Source organism: Benincasa hispida, chromosome 11 (genome assembly GCF_027475165.1).
Source record: "Benincasa hispida cultivar pf3 chromosome 11, pf3_genome.v1.1, whole genome shotgun sequence".
Classification (NCBI taxonomy): Eukaryota; Viridiplantae; Streptophyta; class Magnoliopsida; order Cucurbitales; family Cucurbitaceae; genus Benincasa; species Benincasa hispida.
This window is the reverse complement of record NC_143488.1, coordinates 87,869,169-87,888,514: the sequence shown is the minus strand read 5'-3', so window position 1 is coordinate 87,888,514 and position 19,346 is coordinate 87,869,169. Positions and strand designations below refer to the sequence as shown.

Genomic DNA, 19,346 nt, shown 5'->3' with positions numbered 1-19,346 from the left:
TGGCTTGCGACCAATGTCAATGAACCGACACTATATCAAACAAGGATACAATTCTATTGACTTCCATCTTAGAAGTAGAATTATTTGACGTATGGGACATCGATTTTATGGATCCCTTCCCAGCATCTTCCAGACATCAATGTATCTTGTGGGCAGTTGATTATGTCTCAAAGTGGGTGGAGACCATCTCTTACGCTAAAAATGATACGACAAAAATGGTGAAATTTATGAAAACGAACATCTTTTATCATTTTGGGATGCCCCATGTGTTAATAAACAATAAAGGTACGCACTTTATTAACCACATTATATCTAACCTCTTGATTATGTTTAACATGAAGCACAGGGTTGCTACTGTATATCATCCGTAGACTAATGGTCGAGTAGAGGTTTCGAATCGGAAGATTAAGTCCATACTCAAGAAAGTGGTCAGCACCTCTCACTAGGACTGATCGCAAAAACTAGACGAGGCTATCTGGGCCTATAGAATAACATTCAAGATGGCTATTGGCATGTCGCTGTATGCGTTAGTATATGAGAAGGCGTACCACCTCCCGTTAGAACTTGAGTACAAGGCTCAATGGGCCTTGAAGAAGTTAAAGTTAAACCTGACAAGAGTTGGAGATGCCAAAAAGCTTCAACTGAATGAGCTGATTGAATGGCGTTTGACCCATATGAAAATAGCAAGTTGTACAAGGAGCGGACCAAAAAAATGGTACGATAGCAAGATCAATAAGAAATATCTCGTTTTTGGCCAACTAGTGTTACTTTTTAACTTTCGTCTATGTATGCTTTCAGGTAAACTGAAATCAAGATGGTTTGGCCCATTCATAATACGTAAAGTTTTCCCTCATGAAGCTGTGGAGTTAATGAATGAGGACGACGACAACATGTTCAAAGTCAATGGTCAATGCCTAAAGCTTTACCATGGAGGCTCGATTGATCGCATCAAAGAGACCATTGGCTTAGACGGGCAAGCCTGATCGCCCACAATGAAGAATCCTTGTGGCGAATTCAATCACACTTTTCCAGGGATGTCTTCTATCACTTTAACTCTGCATTCCTAAATAACTTCTTGTTTTGCGTTATTTGATTCTTTTTGTTGTTTTGTGATCTGTTGCATGTCTTCCTTGGTTAAATTTATCAGAATTAAATCCTCATCTGTATGATAATTGATGTACACGATGATTTGATGAATGATGCGATTGCTTGACTTATGCGATAATTGTATGATTTGTCAAGTCTTAACGCATGAATGCGATGGGTTACTTGGTTAAATTCTTGAGGATCATTAAATGTGTCATTGATAACGGGCAGAAATACACGTTATTACATTGCTAAGTTATAAAACAATGAAGGTTTGCGTTGATAAAATATATAAAATTGCATCAAAGTAGCATTAAGCTCATAATATTGTGGTCGCATGCGTCCATCGCATGAAAACAGTTAACTTATGTATTTTTGTGCAGAATATGCGTTGACGCAAGGCAGAAAATGCGATCACAAGAAATCAACGGTCGAGCGCAGCATTACCGCACGGCTTTGCGGTGACTTGCACTCGCAAGTATCTGCTTAAGAAGGATTGCCGCATAAAGCCGGCGCAACTTGGTAGGCGCATCTGGGTGAAAAGCATAATAAATCACGATGGGAAATAAAGCTGATGACGGTCGATTCCGAATTAAGTTGACAAGCCACTAACGAACTACTGTAGCAAGTACACTCAACTTTTCGGTGAAAAATATTCGGCGCATCGACAGAGAATTAATGCCATCCCATCAGTGCAATCATAAGAGAGAAGAAGCCTTTCACTCCGAAGCTCTATAAATACCGAAGGCAACCTTCAATGAAGGGGTTGGTATGGTTCGTCTAGTTCGACAGATAGATAATTTTCTTCATAGTTAAAAGTAGCCTTGTTCTTAGTGTTTCTTTTATTTAGAAGGCGAAAGCGAGAGAAGTGAGATTGTGCCGAAAGATCGTTCTGGTGAACTTGGAAGAGTACCGGAAGCGTCGAGATCAAAGAGAGGAATTTACTACCAGGCTCTCTTTTGAACAGAATAGAGTTAATAGTGTAAAAGCCTTAGGAAGCAAGGGATTGCTACCAGGCTCTCTATCCTTATCTTTCATTATCATTTTGTACTTTGAACTTATCTATAGAAATGGAATTTACTTCTTTATATCTGTTCACTCTCTATTTATTACGCATGAGTAGCTAAATCTATCGAATGGGTTAAGAAGCACTTAGCTAGCATAACTGGGGATCTTCATTCCATGCGATTATCTTGTATTATGTATGCATCATTCGTCCATTAGAGATACTCGGGAGGGTAGTCTAAGGATAGAATGTAGGCTTGGAAAAGTCAGGTTAGAATCTAGGCTCGGGAGAGTCAGGTTAGAACACATAATCAAGAGATAGGAGCTTAGAATAAACACTGTTTGCTATTAACGCATCGCATGCATCCTAGAGATAGGTTATGATTGTATGCGGTCACCTTGTCTTTGTGTGCATCTTGCACCATCACATATGCAAGAAGTAGAGACTTAGGAATAAGCTCTATGGACATTATCACATTTATCGCATGCGTCCTAGAAATAGGAGTACCGCATTTGCATTGGAAAATGATTTGCTATCGCATGAGTGTAGCATGATCACATAGTTTGACACATTCCCGGGAAACGCTAGCTAAAGTGCTTTTCAACTCATTCCTCCGCATACTCAGTGTATCTATCGCATAATCAATCTTTTCTCAAAACCGCCGCATACTTTTTATACCACAAACAACACCCCAAAACAACTCTTTGATTTATTGGTTACCATAAAGACTTCTTAAATATTTTTACCGCATAATGTTTTTCCTAATCCCTGAGTTTGACCCTAGATTTATCAGGAAACTCGGTAGGATTTATACTTGGATTCTGCTGAGAAAATTTCTGCACAACGCATTCCCATCACCGCAATTCACTTCATTAATTTCACCGCATAAAATAACGCATCAATTTTTTGGCGCCATCGTCGGGACTTCGGCAATTTAGTGTGCTAACGGTAATTTTTCTGATTTCTTTGTAGCTCTCAATCTCTGGCAAATTACGACACAAAGAGTGAGAGGACGTTCCGACAAAGACTGGGAGATAGCCGCCAACAACAACCACCTGAGAAAGATAATATGGCAGAGCAACATGGAAATGGAGCACCAAACGAAAACAATGTCATGGCGAATCCAATCCTACTGGCAAACGATCACAATAGGCCCATTCGGGACCATGCATCGCCAAACCTCTACGATTTCTCCCCAAGAATCATGAGGCCTACTCTTGATGGGTCTCGATTCGAAATGAAACCGGTGATGCTGCAGATGATCTCGACTGTTGGACTGTTTGGAGGAAGGCATGGCGAGGACCCGCACGCCCACCTTCGGAGTTTTATAGAAATCTGCAACACTTTTGTGTCCGGAATATCTCTACCAAAGAAGTTCAACTAACTATGTTTCCATTTTTTTTGTGTGATCAGGCACGAAAATGGGCGTACTCTCTCGAACCGGGGGAGATTAATTCCTGGGAACAAGTAGTAAAGAAATTTATGAAGAAATATTTCCCACCAACTGAGAATGTCGGGAGAAGGAAATTAATAACCAAATTTGAACAGAACATGGATGAATCGCTCAGCGATGCTTGGGTGAGGTTTAAGAGGCTGGTAAAGGATTGTCCACACAACGGATTACCAGACTGCTTGCAAATGGAGATCTTTTATCATGGATTAAACCCTGCTTCGCAGACCACTTGCAATGCGGCAGTCGCTGGAGGTCTACTAGACAAAACGTATGATGAGGCCAAGAACATCCTTGATTGCATCTCTAAAAATCATGAGGGCTGGAGAGAGAGCGATAGAGATTGAGAATAAAGGATAATGACGCAAACAATGGTGCTATCGCATCACTTCAGAGTTAGATGACTGCGATGATGAACTTGATACAGAGAATCGCAATCAGCAACCCAACAATGCATAGTGGGCAACTGAACGCAATCAACCAGACCACCGTAAGGAGTGTTATTTGCGGTGAAGGACATGCAATGGAGGAATGCCCGCAAAACCCATAGTCTATTTATTTTGTGAAGAATAATCCATTCTCTAACACGTACAACCCTAGGTGGAGAAACCACCGCAAATTTGCATGGAAAAATTAGCAGCAAAATTTCCAATCAGTGGCACAAAAAGAAGGGCCACCCGGATTTTTCCTGCGAAATAATGGTCAGACGAGTAATCAAGCCAGCAGCTCGCAGATGCCGCAATCTTCCTCTTTGGAAAGTTTGTTGAAGTAATATATTGAGAAGAACGAAACTGTGCTTCAAAACCAGGCAACGTCTATCTGCAACCTGAAACTACAGATGGGTCAGATTGCAAGCGAACTCAAGAACAGACCGCAAGGAGCCCTGCCGAGTTCAACGAAACTCCCACGCAACCCAAGGGGTACGGGTAAAGAACAGTGTCATGTGGTGACATTGCAGAGTGGAAAGACTATGGTAGGGGAGAAAAAGGAGCCTAGCCAGACTACTCCAATTGCGCTGGAACTTGAGATTGTGGTGACTCGAGAAGAAGAAGGAGAAAACGAAGCGATAGAGCCAGAGATTACGTCCACCTCAGAGCCAAAAGAATAGGGAATCGTGAGAGTACAGTTGCGACCTTTCCCACAGAGACTCAGAAAGAAGAAGAATGACGAGGAACAATACCAACGCTTCATGACTATGTTAAAACAATTGCATATTAACATTTCGTTCGCAGAAGCAATTGAGGAGATGCCCACATATGCGAAGTTTCTAAAGAATATGTTGACCAAGAAGAGAGGCACTGGTAAATTTTCCACGGTGGCTTTAACACAGAGCTCCAAATCTATAATCCCACTGAAGATGCGCGAACCTGGGAGTTTTACAATACCTTGCTCCATTGGAGGATTGTACATCGGGCAAGTGTTGTGCGATCTTAGAGCCAGCGTCAACTTGATGCCTCTGCCAATTTTTAAGCAGTTGAATGTTGGGAAACTTGCGCCCACGACAGTGACTCTCCAATTAACCGATAGATCTCTGGTGCATCCAGAGGGGAAGGTGAAGGACGTGCTAGTCACAATCGACAAATTTATATTACCAGCCGACTTCATCATCTTGGACTACGAAGCCGACAAGGATGTGCCTATCATCCTGGGCGACCATTTTTATCAACCGGCCGTGCTCAGATTGATGTGTGCAAAGGAGAGATCACTTTGAGCGTGAATGGACAGAAGCTCAAGTTTGACATTATTCGTGCCATGAAGTATCCTGACGAAGAAGACCTGAATGAATCTGACGATGAACAGAGTTTGAATGAAGAAGAGAAGCCTGAAGACAAAAACGAAGATGAGGATGCGAGTGCATCCATTGTTGCATGCAATGCGATAATAGAAAAAAAAAACAAGGAAAATGAGATGATCGCAACCCAAGAAAAAAAGCCGACAGTAAATGAAGAAAGAAAAACAACACAACTGTCCTTAAAAAACCACCAATAATAGAGCTGAAGACCCTGCCTAACCACCTAAAGTATGCGTTTCTGGGCTGAATGAAAAGCTATCGGTAATCATTTCCTTGAACTTAATGAAGACCAAGAGAATGCGTTGCTGAGCATTCTGAGAAAATATGTGAGAGCGATTGACTGGACGCTCGCAGACATTTGAGGAATTAGTCCCACATACTGTATGCATAGAATTCGTCTCGAAGAAAACCACAAAAGATCGATTGAACATCAGTGCAGACTCAACCCTGCGATGAATGAGGTCGTAAAGAAGAAGATAATCAAGTGGTTAGATGTGGGCATCATCTATCCGATAGCAGATAGCACGTGGGTCAACCCCGTGCAGTGCGTGCCAAAAAAAGGTGGGATGATGGTAGTCCCTAACGTAAATAACAAGCTAATGTTGCAAAGGACCGTTACTGGATAGCGTATTTGCATGGACTACCGCAAGCTGAATGCGACAACGAAGAAAGATCATTTCCCTTTACCTTTCATTGACCAAATGCTAGATCGTCTAGCTGGAAATGACTTCTACTACTTTTTGGATGGGTATGCCAGTTATAATCAGATCATGATTACTCCCGAAGATCAGGAAAATACCACATTCACCTGCCCTATGGAACTTTTGCTTTTCCCCGCATGCCGTTCGGCCTCTGCAATGCACTGAGCACTTTCCAAAGGTGCATGATGGCCATCTTTTCAGAATATCTTGAAGACTCTGTAGAAATATTCATGGACGACTTCTCTATATATGGGCACACATACGAAGCCTGTCTTGCCAACTTGGAGAAGATATTGAAAAGATGTAAAGAGACGGACCTCTTACTTAGCTGGGAGAAATGCAATTTTATGGTGAAGGAGGGCATTGTGCTGAGGCATAAGGTATCTAGGGACGGGTTGGAGGTAGACAAGGCAAAAATTGAATCAATTGAAAATCTTCCACCTCCAACAAATGTAAAGGCTGTAAGGAGTTTCTTGGGGCATGTCGGATTTTAAAGATGTTTTGTCAAGGACTTTTCAAAAATAGCACGTCCGCTGAGTGCGTTGATGAAGGCTGATAGAAAATTTGACTTTGATGATAATTGCCACAACGCATTCATGATTTTAAAGAACACACTGACGACTGCTCCCTGTTGATCGCGCCAGATTGGACACTTCCCTTTGAAGTAATGTGCGATGCGAGCGGGTATGCAATAGGAGCAGTGCTAGTGTAGAAAAGAAAAACAATACTGCATCCCATCACATACGCAAGTAAGACTTTAAACCCTACTCAAACTAACTACACCACCACAGAAAAAGAGTTGCTTGCGATAATATTTGCGTTGGAGAAATTCAGAGCATATTTATTGGGAACAAAAGTACTCATCCATATTGACCACTCGACGATAAAATATCTGATGACAAAGAAGGACGCAAAGTCGAGGTTGATTAGATGGGTTCTCCTCCTCTAAGAATTCGATATGGAAATAATTGATCGCAAGGGGACGGAGAACCAAGTTGCAGATCATTTATCCAGATTGGAAAATCCTGAGGTTGACCGCAATGAGTCAGAGGTGAGTGCAATGTTCCCAGACGAGCAGCTATTTCATATTGAAGAATTGCCATGGTACGCAGACATGGTAAATTATCTGGTTTGCGAGCAATTTTCCAAAGATTATACTGACCACCAAAAGAGACGGCTCAGGCATAAATGCAGATATTATTATTCGGATGAGCCAAATCTATATAAGAGGGGGTCAGACCAGATTATGTGACTGTGTGTACCGGATACCGCTCATCAACGCATATTATCGCAATTTCATGATTCATAATATGGCGGACACTTTAGAGGGCAGCGCACCGCAGCGAAAGTATTACAAAGTGGGTACTATTGGCCAATACTATTTAAGAATGGAAGAGACTACGCGATGAAGTGTGACCGGTGCCAACGCACGGGTAACATTTCATGGAAACATGTGATGCCCATGAACATCATTTTAGAGCTGGAGTTGTTCGACGTCTAGGGCATTAATTTCATGGGACTATTCCCACCTTCGAATGGTCACAAGTATATTCTGTTAGTCGTCGACTACATGTCCAAGTGGGTAGAAGCAATAGCATGCGCTACAAATGATGTGGCAACAATCTCCAAATTCCTGAAGAAAAATATTTTCACGTGTTTTAGCACTCCACGTGCCATAATAAGTGAGAAGGCTCCCACTTTGTTAATTACTTTGTCAAAAATCTGCTGTTGAAATATAATATCCTCCACAAATTAGCCACCGTATACCATCCACAAACGAATGGTCAGGCTAAAGTGTCCAACCGAGAAATTAAGTTGATATTAGAGAAGGTGGTAAAGCCTTCGCGAAAAGATTGGGCAACAAAGTTGGACGATGCGTTGTGGGCATACCGAACTGCCTATAAAACATCGATAGGCATGTCTCCGTATGCGTTGGTATTTAGTAAAGCATGTCATTTACCACTAGAGCTGGAGCACAAAGCACTGTAGGCGGTGAAGAAGCTTAATGTCAACTTAAAAGCAGCAGGGGAAGCAAGAAAACTACAACTGGTCGAGCTTGATGAATGGAGAATGCAAGCTCATGAAAATGCCAAAATATACAAAGAACGAGCAAAAGGTTGGCATGACAGCCGGCTATGTGGTAAAATCTCCATGTCGGACAAAAGGTCTTACTTTTCAATTCATGGTTACGGCTCTTTCTTGGCAAGTTAAAGTCGCGCTGGTCCAGACCCTTTATAATTAAAGAAGTATTCTCGCATGGTGCGGTTGAGCTAATTACTGAGGAAGGGACCCGTACACTTGCGGTTAACGGGTAAAGAGTCAAGGCATATTGTGGGGGTGATTTTCAACGAGAAAAGACCTCTATAGACCTGAGAAATCCGGAATGAAGGAAAATGGAGTGGCCCTTACGCTGGCATGCAACAAAAAATCATCTGGGGCGCAAGTCTTTTGGAGTATCCTTTTTCTTACTTATGATTCATGAACTCTCACTACTACGATGTTTCAATTATCATTTATCTATCTTCATTTTACTTCTTTAAAAAAAAAGCAAAAAAAAAAAAAAAAAGAGAGAGAGAGAGAAAAATTTTGTTTTTTTTTAAAATTATTTGACCCTTTCAATGTTTTCTTTGCAAACGATTACGGAGGCGCTACACGAAGATGCAACTACTTAATTTTGTCACCGCAATCCATAAAAAGAAGATCGCCGCAAAGCAGAATGCGTCAACAAATAATGCGGGCGACATCGCAAATTTGGGGGTTGTATCTTTCCTTGACCTTATTCCAAATTTTGCACTATCGCATCACATTTTAATTTTGAATGTTTTATCACCGCATCTTCTTTGATTGCCGCAATCATTTAACATTGATCAATTTAGTACGTCATCGCATGATTTCTCTTTGCCAATTATGATTTCAATGATGAAACACATGCTTCTATTTTTTTCGTATACACTAGAGTCAACTTAATTTTAGGACAGTCACCTCATGAAATATTTCTAGCAGTTAGTGGTCTGCTAGCTTTCTTTCAAACTGCTTCTTTACAAAACTTCCTAAGAACATCGCATGACTTCTTTCAATCTTTTGGCAATGGGGATATTGCCGCATTTTAAATTTGGGGGTGCGATATTTACTTTCGACCTTGCTATTGTCTAAACAAAAAGTCATATCGTTGCGATCGGATCTTATTCGTAGTTGGATGTCCGCATGACACACGTGAGAGCAAGCCAAAATGAATGTAGGAATCGTGATCAACGCATAAATAAATGACCGCAACTCCGCTGCCAAATTGGCATAAGTTTAATATGAGAAAGAGCACCTTGCTCGTAGTTGGATGTCCACATGACACATGTGGGGCAAGCCAAAATGAAGGTAAGGCACTTGGATCAGCACAAGGTCAGAGAAAAAAAATAATATAATAATGTCTAAAATATGCAAGGATAAAAATCATTTAACACCCCAATAGAAAAGTTTTTAAAAAAAAAAATCATGCAATGTCCTGGAATTTAGTAAAGTCTTTTTGAAGGTTAAACTTATGGTCCCTAAATTTTAGAAATATATTAAGAAGAGACTTGAATAAGATTAAGAAAATTTTGGTGTATAGGATTTGAATGAGGCATCCTTGAGAAATCTAGGAAAAGAGATTGCGGTCGACTTTCTTAGAGAAATCTTTAGCTTATACTTGAGGACAAGCATTGTTTAAATTTTGGGGTGTGATAACGGCCAGAAATGCACATTATTACAGTGCTAAGTTATAAAACAATGAAGGTTTACGTTGATAAAATATATAAAATTGTGTCCAAAAAGCATTAAGTTCATAATATTGCGGTCGCATGCGTCTATCGCATGAAAACAGTTAACTTATGTATTTTTGTGCAGAATATGCGTTAACCAAGGCGAAAAATGCGATCACAAGAAATCAACGGTCGAGCGCAGCGTTACTGCAAGGCTTTGCGGTGACTTGTGCTTGCAAATATCTGCTCAAGAAGGATTGCCGCATAGAGTCGGCGCAACTTGGTGGGCACATCTGGGTGAAAAGCATAATAAATCACGATGGGATAGAAAGCTGATGACGGTCGATTCCGAATTAAGTTGACAAGCCGTTAACGAATTACTATAGCAAGTACACTCAACTTTTCGGTGAAAAATATTCGATGCATCGGACAGAGAATTAATGCCATCCGATCAGTGAAATCATAAGAGAGAAGAAGCCTTTCACCCCGAAGCTCTATAAATACCGAAAGCAACCTTCAGTGAAGGGGTTGGTATGGTTCGTCTAGTTCGACAGATAGATAGTTTTCTCCATAGTTAGAAGTAACCATGTTCTTAGTTTTTCTTTTATTTTGAAGGTGGAAGCGAGAGAAGCGAGATTATGCCGAGAGATCGTTTCGGTGAACTTGGAAGAGTGCCGGAAGTGTCGAGATCAGAGAGAGGGCCAACTCCTGCGGAAGCAAGAATATCTTTTGAACAGAATAGAGTTAACAGTGTAAAATCTTTGGGAAGCAAGGGATTGCTACAAGGCTCTCTATCCTTATCTTCCATTTTCATTTTGAACTTTGAACTTATCTATAGAAATGGAATTTACTTCTTTATATCTATTTACTCTCTGTTTATTACGCGTAAGTAGCTAAATCTGTCGAATGGGTTGAGAAGCACTTAGCTAGCATAACTGGGGATCTTCATTCCATACGATTATCTTGTATTATGTATGCATCATTCGTCCATTAGAGATACTCGGGAGGGTAGTCTAAGGATAGAATGTAGGCTTGGAAAAGTCAGGTTAGAATCTAGGCTCGAAAAAGTCAGATTAAAACGCATAATCAAGAGATAAGAGTTTAGGAATAAGCATTGTTTGCTATTAACGCATCTCATGCATCCTAGAGATAGGTTATGATTGTATGCAGTCACCTTGTCTTTATGTGTATCTTGCATCATCACATAGGCAAGAAGTAGAGACTTAGAAATAAGCTCTATGGACATTATCACATTCATCGCGTATGTCCTAGAAATATACCGCATTTACATTGGAAAATGATTTGCTGTCATATGAGTGAAGCATGATCGCATAGTTTGACGCATTCTCGGGAAACACTAGCTAAAGACATTCTCAACCCGTTCCTCCGCATACACAGTATATCTATCGCATAATCAATCTTTTCTCAAAACCGCCGCATACTTTTTATACTGCAAATAACACCCCAAAACAACTCTTTGATTTATTGGTTACCGCAAAGTCTTCTTAAAAATTATTACCGCATAATGTTTTCCCTAGTCCCTGAGTTTGACCCTGGACTTATCAGGAAACTCAGTAGGATTTATACTTGGATTCTGCTGAGAAAACTTGTTGCACAATGCATTCCCATCACCGCAATTCACTTCATTAATTTCACCACATAAAATAACGCATCAATCGTCAGACGAAATGTCCTTCCGTTTGACCTGCATTTAATAAGATTCAGACGTTTGCGCTTCCCAAAGCACTAATGCTAATCATAACCCCCGTCGATTGCGCTTTCTTAGATTTAAGCCTATAAGTACCCTGATCATTCCCTCATTTCATCATTTGTCCCCTGCTTAAACTCTAAACCTCTCAGCCTCAAGCACTAATCTTCCTTGCCATCTCCTTTTTCGTCTCCTTCTTACATATTTCTCACCAGAATCTATGGCCTCCCAAAAGCCCAGCAACAAAAAGTCAACTCCTAAGAGTGCTGGAAGCCAATCTGACCACCCAAGCTCTTTAGCTTCATTGGTCAGAAGCCCCATTTCAATGAGGGAAGCAACGTTTGCAGCTGCGAGCCGACGAGCTTCTACTCAGCCAAGACCTATCCTAAAACTTCTTCGACCAGTCGTCCGTCCAAAAACCACCTGAAAACCACTCCCTTCCTCAGTTGCTTCATCTTCCTCAGTCAGCCGCGAGGGACCATGGAAGAAGGGCGTCCCTGCCTCGAGTCTTAAGATGGCTGCATCCCAGCTTTCTACCGCAAGTGAGTTGCATTGAAAGGACGACAAGGAAGTTTTTGAATGCATCTTAAGAAATATAAAAAGAGATTGAGGTTTGATAGAAGCTGGAGTTTTTAACCAGCCTGTGTAGCAAAAAGAAAGTGAGGCTAAAGCAATGGTGGTGTCATAAAGGGAATCCCTAGCAACCACGGATCCTAAGGAGAACGTTCCTAAGGACTTCAATGAAGGATTCATCAGTGAGGTGATGAAGAAGGTGGAAAAGAAGAAAAAATGAGGAGAGGGATAAAAGAAAAGCTGAGAAGAATCAAGGAAAGAAAGAAGAGAAAAGATTGAAGAAGAAGAAAAACATCGATGCAGAGCTGAAAGCCCGACCATTGAGGGATAGTTTACCACCGCAAAGGTGAAGGAGTCGTTAGCAATAAAGGCTACTGAGCAAACTAAGCAAATAGTTATTGAGCTCCCTCAAGAGAGGTTGGCCGCATCTGAGGCCTAACCTCGGGGTCATGAAGAAGAAAGTGAGGATGCGACAACTGCATCTTTAATTCGTCGATCCAAAAGTTGAGCAGCAACGCAAGAGGCTGTCAAGACAATGGGTGAAATGCAAATGACCGATCCTGAGGTCACCGCAACGGGGTCTTCTGTGGACTTGGCTGATGCATAGTTGGTTGGGCACATTTTGAAGGAAAATGAGGAGAAAGAAAAGGAAAATAAAAGACAGGCGAAGAAAATGGAATAAGCTCGCCTAATCATCGCATTTGGCGATCTGGCGAGGAAACTTCATGACAAGAAAGTTCGTCCGTACCAATGTGTTGGCAAAAGAAGAAATGAGGAAGAAGATAGAAGAAGATAAACACATTGAGGCGACAACTGAGGAGTTTGAGTGAGAAATAAAGGAGGAAAGAGAAGAGAAGAAGAAAAGAATGAAAGAAAGAGAAGCTTAGAGGTAGGAGAAGATTAAGTGCAACAAAGAATTAAAGATATTGGAAAAAGAACAATGGGAGAAGGAAGAGAAAGAGAAAAAGCAAGAGAATGATAGGCAAAGTCGACAAAGAGCCCGACCCGTTGCACCTCAATAAAAGAGGAAGGAGAAGGAGAGACTAAGTCATCTCTCACCAAGGGGACATTGAAGGTTGGAAAGAGGGAAAACGATGATCTATTGATGGAGATAGGGTTCTTCCCTGCGCCTGTCGCTTTACCAGATTGCATCATCAGCATCATCACCGAGCATGGATGGGAAACATTCTATTAATGTCCATCCATCGTGATGCCCATTGTTATGCGTGCCTTCTATCATAGCCGACTACATGAGGAAGAAGATGCGGTAATCATCAATGACTGGGTAGTGTCGTTCAGCACCCACGATATTGATGAGATGTTCAAGCTAATAGATAATCCTAATGCACTGGGTGACAAGCTGATTGAAGAGCTAGAAGAAGAACATCTTGAGGATTCCTTAAGGGTTTTAGTGCAACTAAACTTTCAGTGGAAAGTGTCTGTCACGGGCATTCGGACGTTGTCATCGAACCGTCTTCTTTCAGAGGCACAATTATAGGTTTACTTGGTCAAAAAGTGGATAATTCCTACAAGGCAGTCTTAGTTGCCTACTACATCGCAAAAGGCATCTTTATGGATATCGGGCACATCATCGGAAGAAAAATTAGGGGAATTTTTGGCAAACCCCGGGGCCAACTCTTCTTTCCATAGACCGTCACTAGCCTATGTCTATCTGCAGGCTTATGCATTGATAATGAGCCCATGGTCGAAGTACACGAGTTGATCAACAATAAGATTCTGTTGATAATATTGAAGGATTCCCCGCATTATCCCATGCCATTCGGCCCTAAGCGTCCCATTCTTATTAACCTTAACTCTGGACAACCTCCGAGAGCCAAACGACCAAGAAGTTGCACCTAAAGGCAAAGAAATTGCCAAAGAGAGTCTTAAGCGTCGTGATCCTGAAGAGTGCATCCCCTGCCCATCTCCACTGAATATCCTATCCCTAAGTCCCCTAGAACCTTTATTGTCTTTACCTGAGGACCTTACCAACCTTCTCCTCCTGATCGATCAAAGTCATTCTTCCCCTCTCCAATCTCTACATTGCTCTCTAAGCCAATCACCACACAAAAAGCCTTTCCTACCAACTAAAGAAAAATCTCCTCCTCCCATATCCAAATTTCATGACCCACACGGCATGGGCATTGATCTATCTAACCAGTCCCAATTTGTAGCTGATGAGAATTTGGGTGTTTTGCCGCAACCTCCCCAACTACATCCAGTTCACTTATTCAGCTTAGATGAACTTAAAAGCTTTATTTCCCATGAACTCCAAGTTTAACTTGTGCCTTTCCACCAATCCCTCATTGAAGTGCACTGAGATGCCGAAACCATCTGCCAATCTCTTGTCAACATGTAACGCAACCTTCTCACCCTCTGCTAGTATCAATACATGCAAGCGGAATGAAACCATGAGTATTTCAACTTCCTGACAGCCTATCTGCATGGCCCAACTATTCATCCTCATCTTCGCCAAGCATTGCGTTTTGCCAATGTGAACGATCATGCTCCTCCAGCACCATAAAGTGATGATCCTCCACCACAGTAATAAATTTGGGGGTGATGTTGTGGTGTTGTTAATTTTCTCTATCTCTTGTGTTTCATTTACAATATCTTTTTCTTTTTCAATTGTTGTATTTACGCACTTTATTAATATTGAATGAATTCTTATGACTTTGCACTCATTATTTTACCGTGTCTAGCCTTGTCTTGTTATCTTTTATGGCTTATTCTTGTGAAATTCACTTTGATGCTATGTCTTTTTGTGTGTTGACAAATTAGCAACTATGATGATCTTTATGCATTTCCCTAGTTTATTCCCTAAGAATTGCCCACTTCTCTCAACCTTAGTAGCTTCTTCAATGATTGACAGTCTTACCTTTTATACGCATAAGCCTCTGCTCAAACCTCTTTTTCAAAAATTTTAAATAAGTTTATTTTAATTTTTCTTAAAATTCAATGAGGACCTTGCTACTCTATAAATTTGAGGGTGGGAGAAGTCTGAGCAAATGCGTTTAACTTTTTTTTTCACTATGTTTACATACATCTTATTTTCAACACCATATATATATATATATATAAAGAATGAACTCCACTATCAGTGCAAGGGGAAAAAAATCCAACCTAATAAGAGTTTAAGTTGTGAAAGAAACCTACTTGTAGTTGGATACTTCGCATGACACCCATGCAGGTAAGCCAAAATGAAGACAGGTTACTAGGATCAACACAATGCAAGTAACATCAAATAAAAACAACTCCGCTATCTGGAACAAGTTAAAACTTAGTCAAGATAAGAGTTAAGTTAAACTTGGAATGCAACCGTAGTTAAATACTCACATGACACTTATGGAGACAAGCCAAAACGAAGGATGTAACCAAAATTAATGCTTTGCTTATAATTCGAATAAGTTAATCGCAAGCTATCTTTCTTTTCAAACAAACTCATTACAAATCAAAAAAGGGATACGAAAATATTTGGAATGAAAAAAAGGGTTTTAAGCAAAAGTTTGCCGAATTCAAGACTAAGAAAATATTTCCTTAGAAAAGTGACCAGACTTAGGAGAAATAGGTAACTTGAAAAATGAGTGCAAGTGAAAAGCACTCTGAGAAGCTAGTTAGCGCAACTTTAAGGTGTAAAGTAAGTTTGAATTTCTTCAATATAAGATATGCTTGAGGACATGCATTATTCTAATTTGGAGGTGTGATAACTTGTAAAAATACAAGTTATTGTAGCTTTTTACTTAGAATAATGAGGGTAGATAAGAAGAATGTACATTGATTCTACTAAGAATTCATGATGAATATTAAACTTGCGTTGAAGTACATTAGAAACTCCCGTTGACCACATATCATGAGTTATATTGTGCCAAAGTGTCTATTTTGCAGTTGACCATAAGATTTATCGCATGTGTTGATCTTTTAGAGCAAATAGTTGATCGCATATCTTAGGATCTCTGAGCCTGTACCAGCGGGTCTTCGTCAAGCATCCAGAATGTTGACCATGATTGCAATGCTGACATCCTTACCTACCGTGTCAAATGATGATGACTAACCAGAGCGGGAATCCCCACAATTGTCAACACATGACTCTATAAATAGAGCATTGACGCTCATAAAGGAAGATATAGAAAGACTTTGAGATTTTAACGAGATAACTTCCGTCTTCCAAACTTCATCCCGATTCATCATTGGAGCTTCGTCGAAACAAGAGTTTAAAAGGGTCTTCTCCATTCACACAACCACCCTATCACCAGCAGCCTTGACATCCATCTGTTGGAAGCAAGAAATTGCTAACAACTGCGCTTCCCTTTACTTCTTTACTACTATTTTTTGTTGTATTATATTTTGTCTAAGTGATTATTCATTTTGTAGACAACGACTATATCTTTATCTTAATATTATCATGGTTATTTTCATCATCTTCTCAATCTTTACCTTCACTTTCTCTTTTATCATGAATAACTAGTTTTCACGAGGTGAGGGGGAAGGTTAAGGCCATGAACTAAGCTGAATCTATAAAAGTTACCATGTTTGGTTAATGTATGACTATTTAAATGCTTTCCTATGATCACTCATCGAGTCAAGTAACTATAAGTAACTGCTCAATAGGGTAAGTAGTTGTAGATCTCATTAAGCAAAGTAAGAAGTGTTTCTAGAGGTAGAAATAATCTTGCGCTCAAGGTAACAACATTCATGCATCATAGAAATATGATTGTTATGGCTAGCCATCGAGAGGTGTGCGATGAATAGAAATTGCAAGCCAGGATTAACTTTTAAGTTGAAGCTTAGGGATGCAACATTGATCTCTCCCAAATCCTGATTTCTCCGTATATTTCTCACGCGTTAAGACTGTTGTGTTACTTAAGTTTTCTCAAAATAAATTTCAAAGTAGTCTCAACTAGTTTAGATACTTACATTGATTAGCTTAGTTAATCGCATGATTTCAATTCCAGTTTATTAATATTAGTTTCGCTGCATTTGCACATTTCTCTAGCACTCTTAGTACAAATTCTCTTGTTCGACCTTGGGTCAGCCTGAGAAACTTGTTATCTTGTTATACTTGGCAAGAGAATAAGAAAACTTGTGACTAATGCATGATTGACTACAGCTGAGCGCATAACATAACATCACATATATATCTTAGTGTAGTTCACAATTGAAGCATTTAGAAAGCGACAGTGATTTAACACCTTTGACCCAGAATTGCATTACGTACTCGAACAAATCCCTTTTAAGTCCCAATGTTGTTTCGACCCAGAATTGCTTTAAATCATTTTATAAGCTCCAAACAGATTTTACACTTACGCTTCAATACAAAAATGATTAGTAAGATGCCCAAATATGTTTGTTATAAATTTAGGACCATTTTTCAGTTTACTTTCAAGATGCTGATATTGTATTAGTTACTTCAACCCTTTGATGTCATCTATTACACAATCATAGGCCAAACTTTGCTCTTGTTTGTCATGACCCATCAATGCAAGTTTATGAGTCAATTAGTGATTTAACACCTTTGACCCAAAATTTTATTATGTGCTTGAACAAATCCCTTTTAAGTCCCAAGTTGTTTTGCCTTCATTTGATGCATTGCTTACAATCATTTTATAAGGTCCAGACAGACTTAATTTACACTAACACTTTAATTCAGAAAATTATTAGTAATATGCCAAACTATGTTTGTTATAAATTAAGGGCCATTATTCAGTTTACTTTCAAGGGGCTGATATTGTATTACTTCACTCCTTTGATGCAATCGATTATATAATCGTAGGCCAAACTTCACTCTTGTTTGAAGGACGAAATGCAGATCTTGTGTAGTGGAGGAACCCATTTCCTTGAAAGTAAAAATGATGCATCCTCGATGCTAAATCGCAAGAAGTCGATTGCTCTCCAAGATTAAAAAAACACTCAATCTCTAACGTATACAATAATGGATTGGAATAAGACGAAAAATAACTTAGAAACAATGGTTAGAAAATAGAGAACGGGAAGAAGATTTATTTTGAAATGCTAATAAAAGATAAAGAGATAGTACAAAATTATTTTTTTTATACCTGCACCTAATACCCAAACGAACGGTAGCACACATGTGTGAGCAAGGTTCCTACTTCCACCATAACCACAATTTGGAAGTGCCCTTAATGTTTTTATATTTACATCTTTAGGAAAAGCAAAAAAAAACTTCCTAGGTAAGACAAATCACTATCTTTCTTTCCACTACTTTGACTTTTTATTATGAGTTTTTGCCCAAAGTCATTCCCAATATTGTTTTACAGTTTTAAGATATTTGTTTTGTTGAAAGATTATGAGCGCATTTGGACATTCATATTTTGCTTAAGTTTTAGGTTTTAGAAGATGTGTTTGGTCCATAAATTGGAAAACTCCAAATTACGTATTTTGTTGTTTGGAGTTGAATTCCTGTCTATGTTTTTTTAGCCTTATATTTAGCCTATTAAAATTAAATATATGTATTTTTTATGTATTTTATGTTTAAAATACGATCTAGTGCTTATTTGTTTGATTAAACACTAAAAAAATGGTTGATTGTGAATGAAAGAGTTTTATATATAGTTGTGATTGTGATCCTTTCAAATAATGTAGTTATAATAATGTAGTTATAATAATATAAGCACACGTATAAAAAAAGTTATTTTCTGAGGTTTTATTTTTTTCACATGTTGAAAGAAAGAAAAATATTGTTAGTTAACTACACGTGAAATTATTTTTTTTTAATTAAAACCATTTGCCAAATGTTGAAGGGGTTAAGCATTATTACATCAACTTTTTCTTACACTAAGAAGGCAGCATTGAAAAAAATGTGTTTGGTTAATGTTGCTATCTACTTAACGTCCACAAATGCGGCTTTTGTCGGCATTAAGTAGGTAGTGTCAGTAGAATCGTCTTTGCTAATGCTAGACTGCATTGCGTCAGTAGAGACTTGTACTAATAAAGAATTAGCAATGCAACTATTGATGATCAATTTCTCTTCAAAAGAAAACTTTTATCCTCCATTTTAAACTTTTTCCATCGCCAAAAATGCATTACAAAAACCATGAATTATAGTCTTGTATACATAGAAAAAAGATTTACAACCTACTTCACTTAATATTGAATATAGTAATGGAAACTCTATATTTGTTAAAAAAAAATAACAAGTAGTCACAAAAAGTCCAAAATTCACTAAAATTTATAAATAGTAATTGCCAACATATTTGGTAAATGAAAGGGAAAAAAACAAGTGGATGGAGTTCCATTGGGCAAAGGAAGTGCACTTTTTTTGAGATGGGAAATGAGATCTTT

General features: G+C 39.2%; 1 protein-coding gene across 1 annotated transcript; it reads left to right on the top strand.

The window, feature by feature from the left end:
• Window positions 1–500: 500 nt before the first annotated feature.
• LOC120090901 (uncharacterized) lies at window positions 501–983 on the top strand. The gene is made up of 2 exons (XM_039048595.1): window positions 501–690; window positions 799–983. The coding sequence occupies exons 1-2, from the start codon at window positions 501–503 to the stop codon at window positions 981–983; spliced, it is 375 nt and encodes a 124-aa protein (XP_038904523.1).
• The last annotated feature ends 18,363 nt before the right edge of the window (window positions 984–19,346 follow it).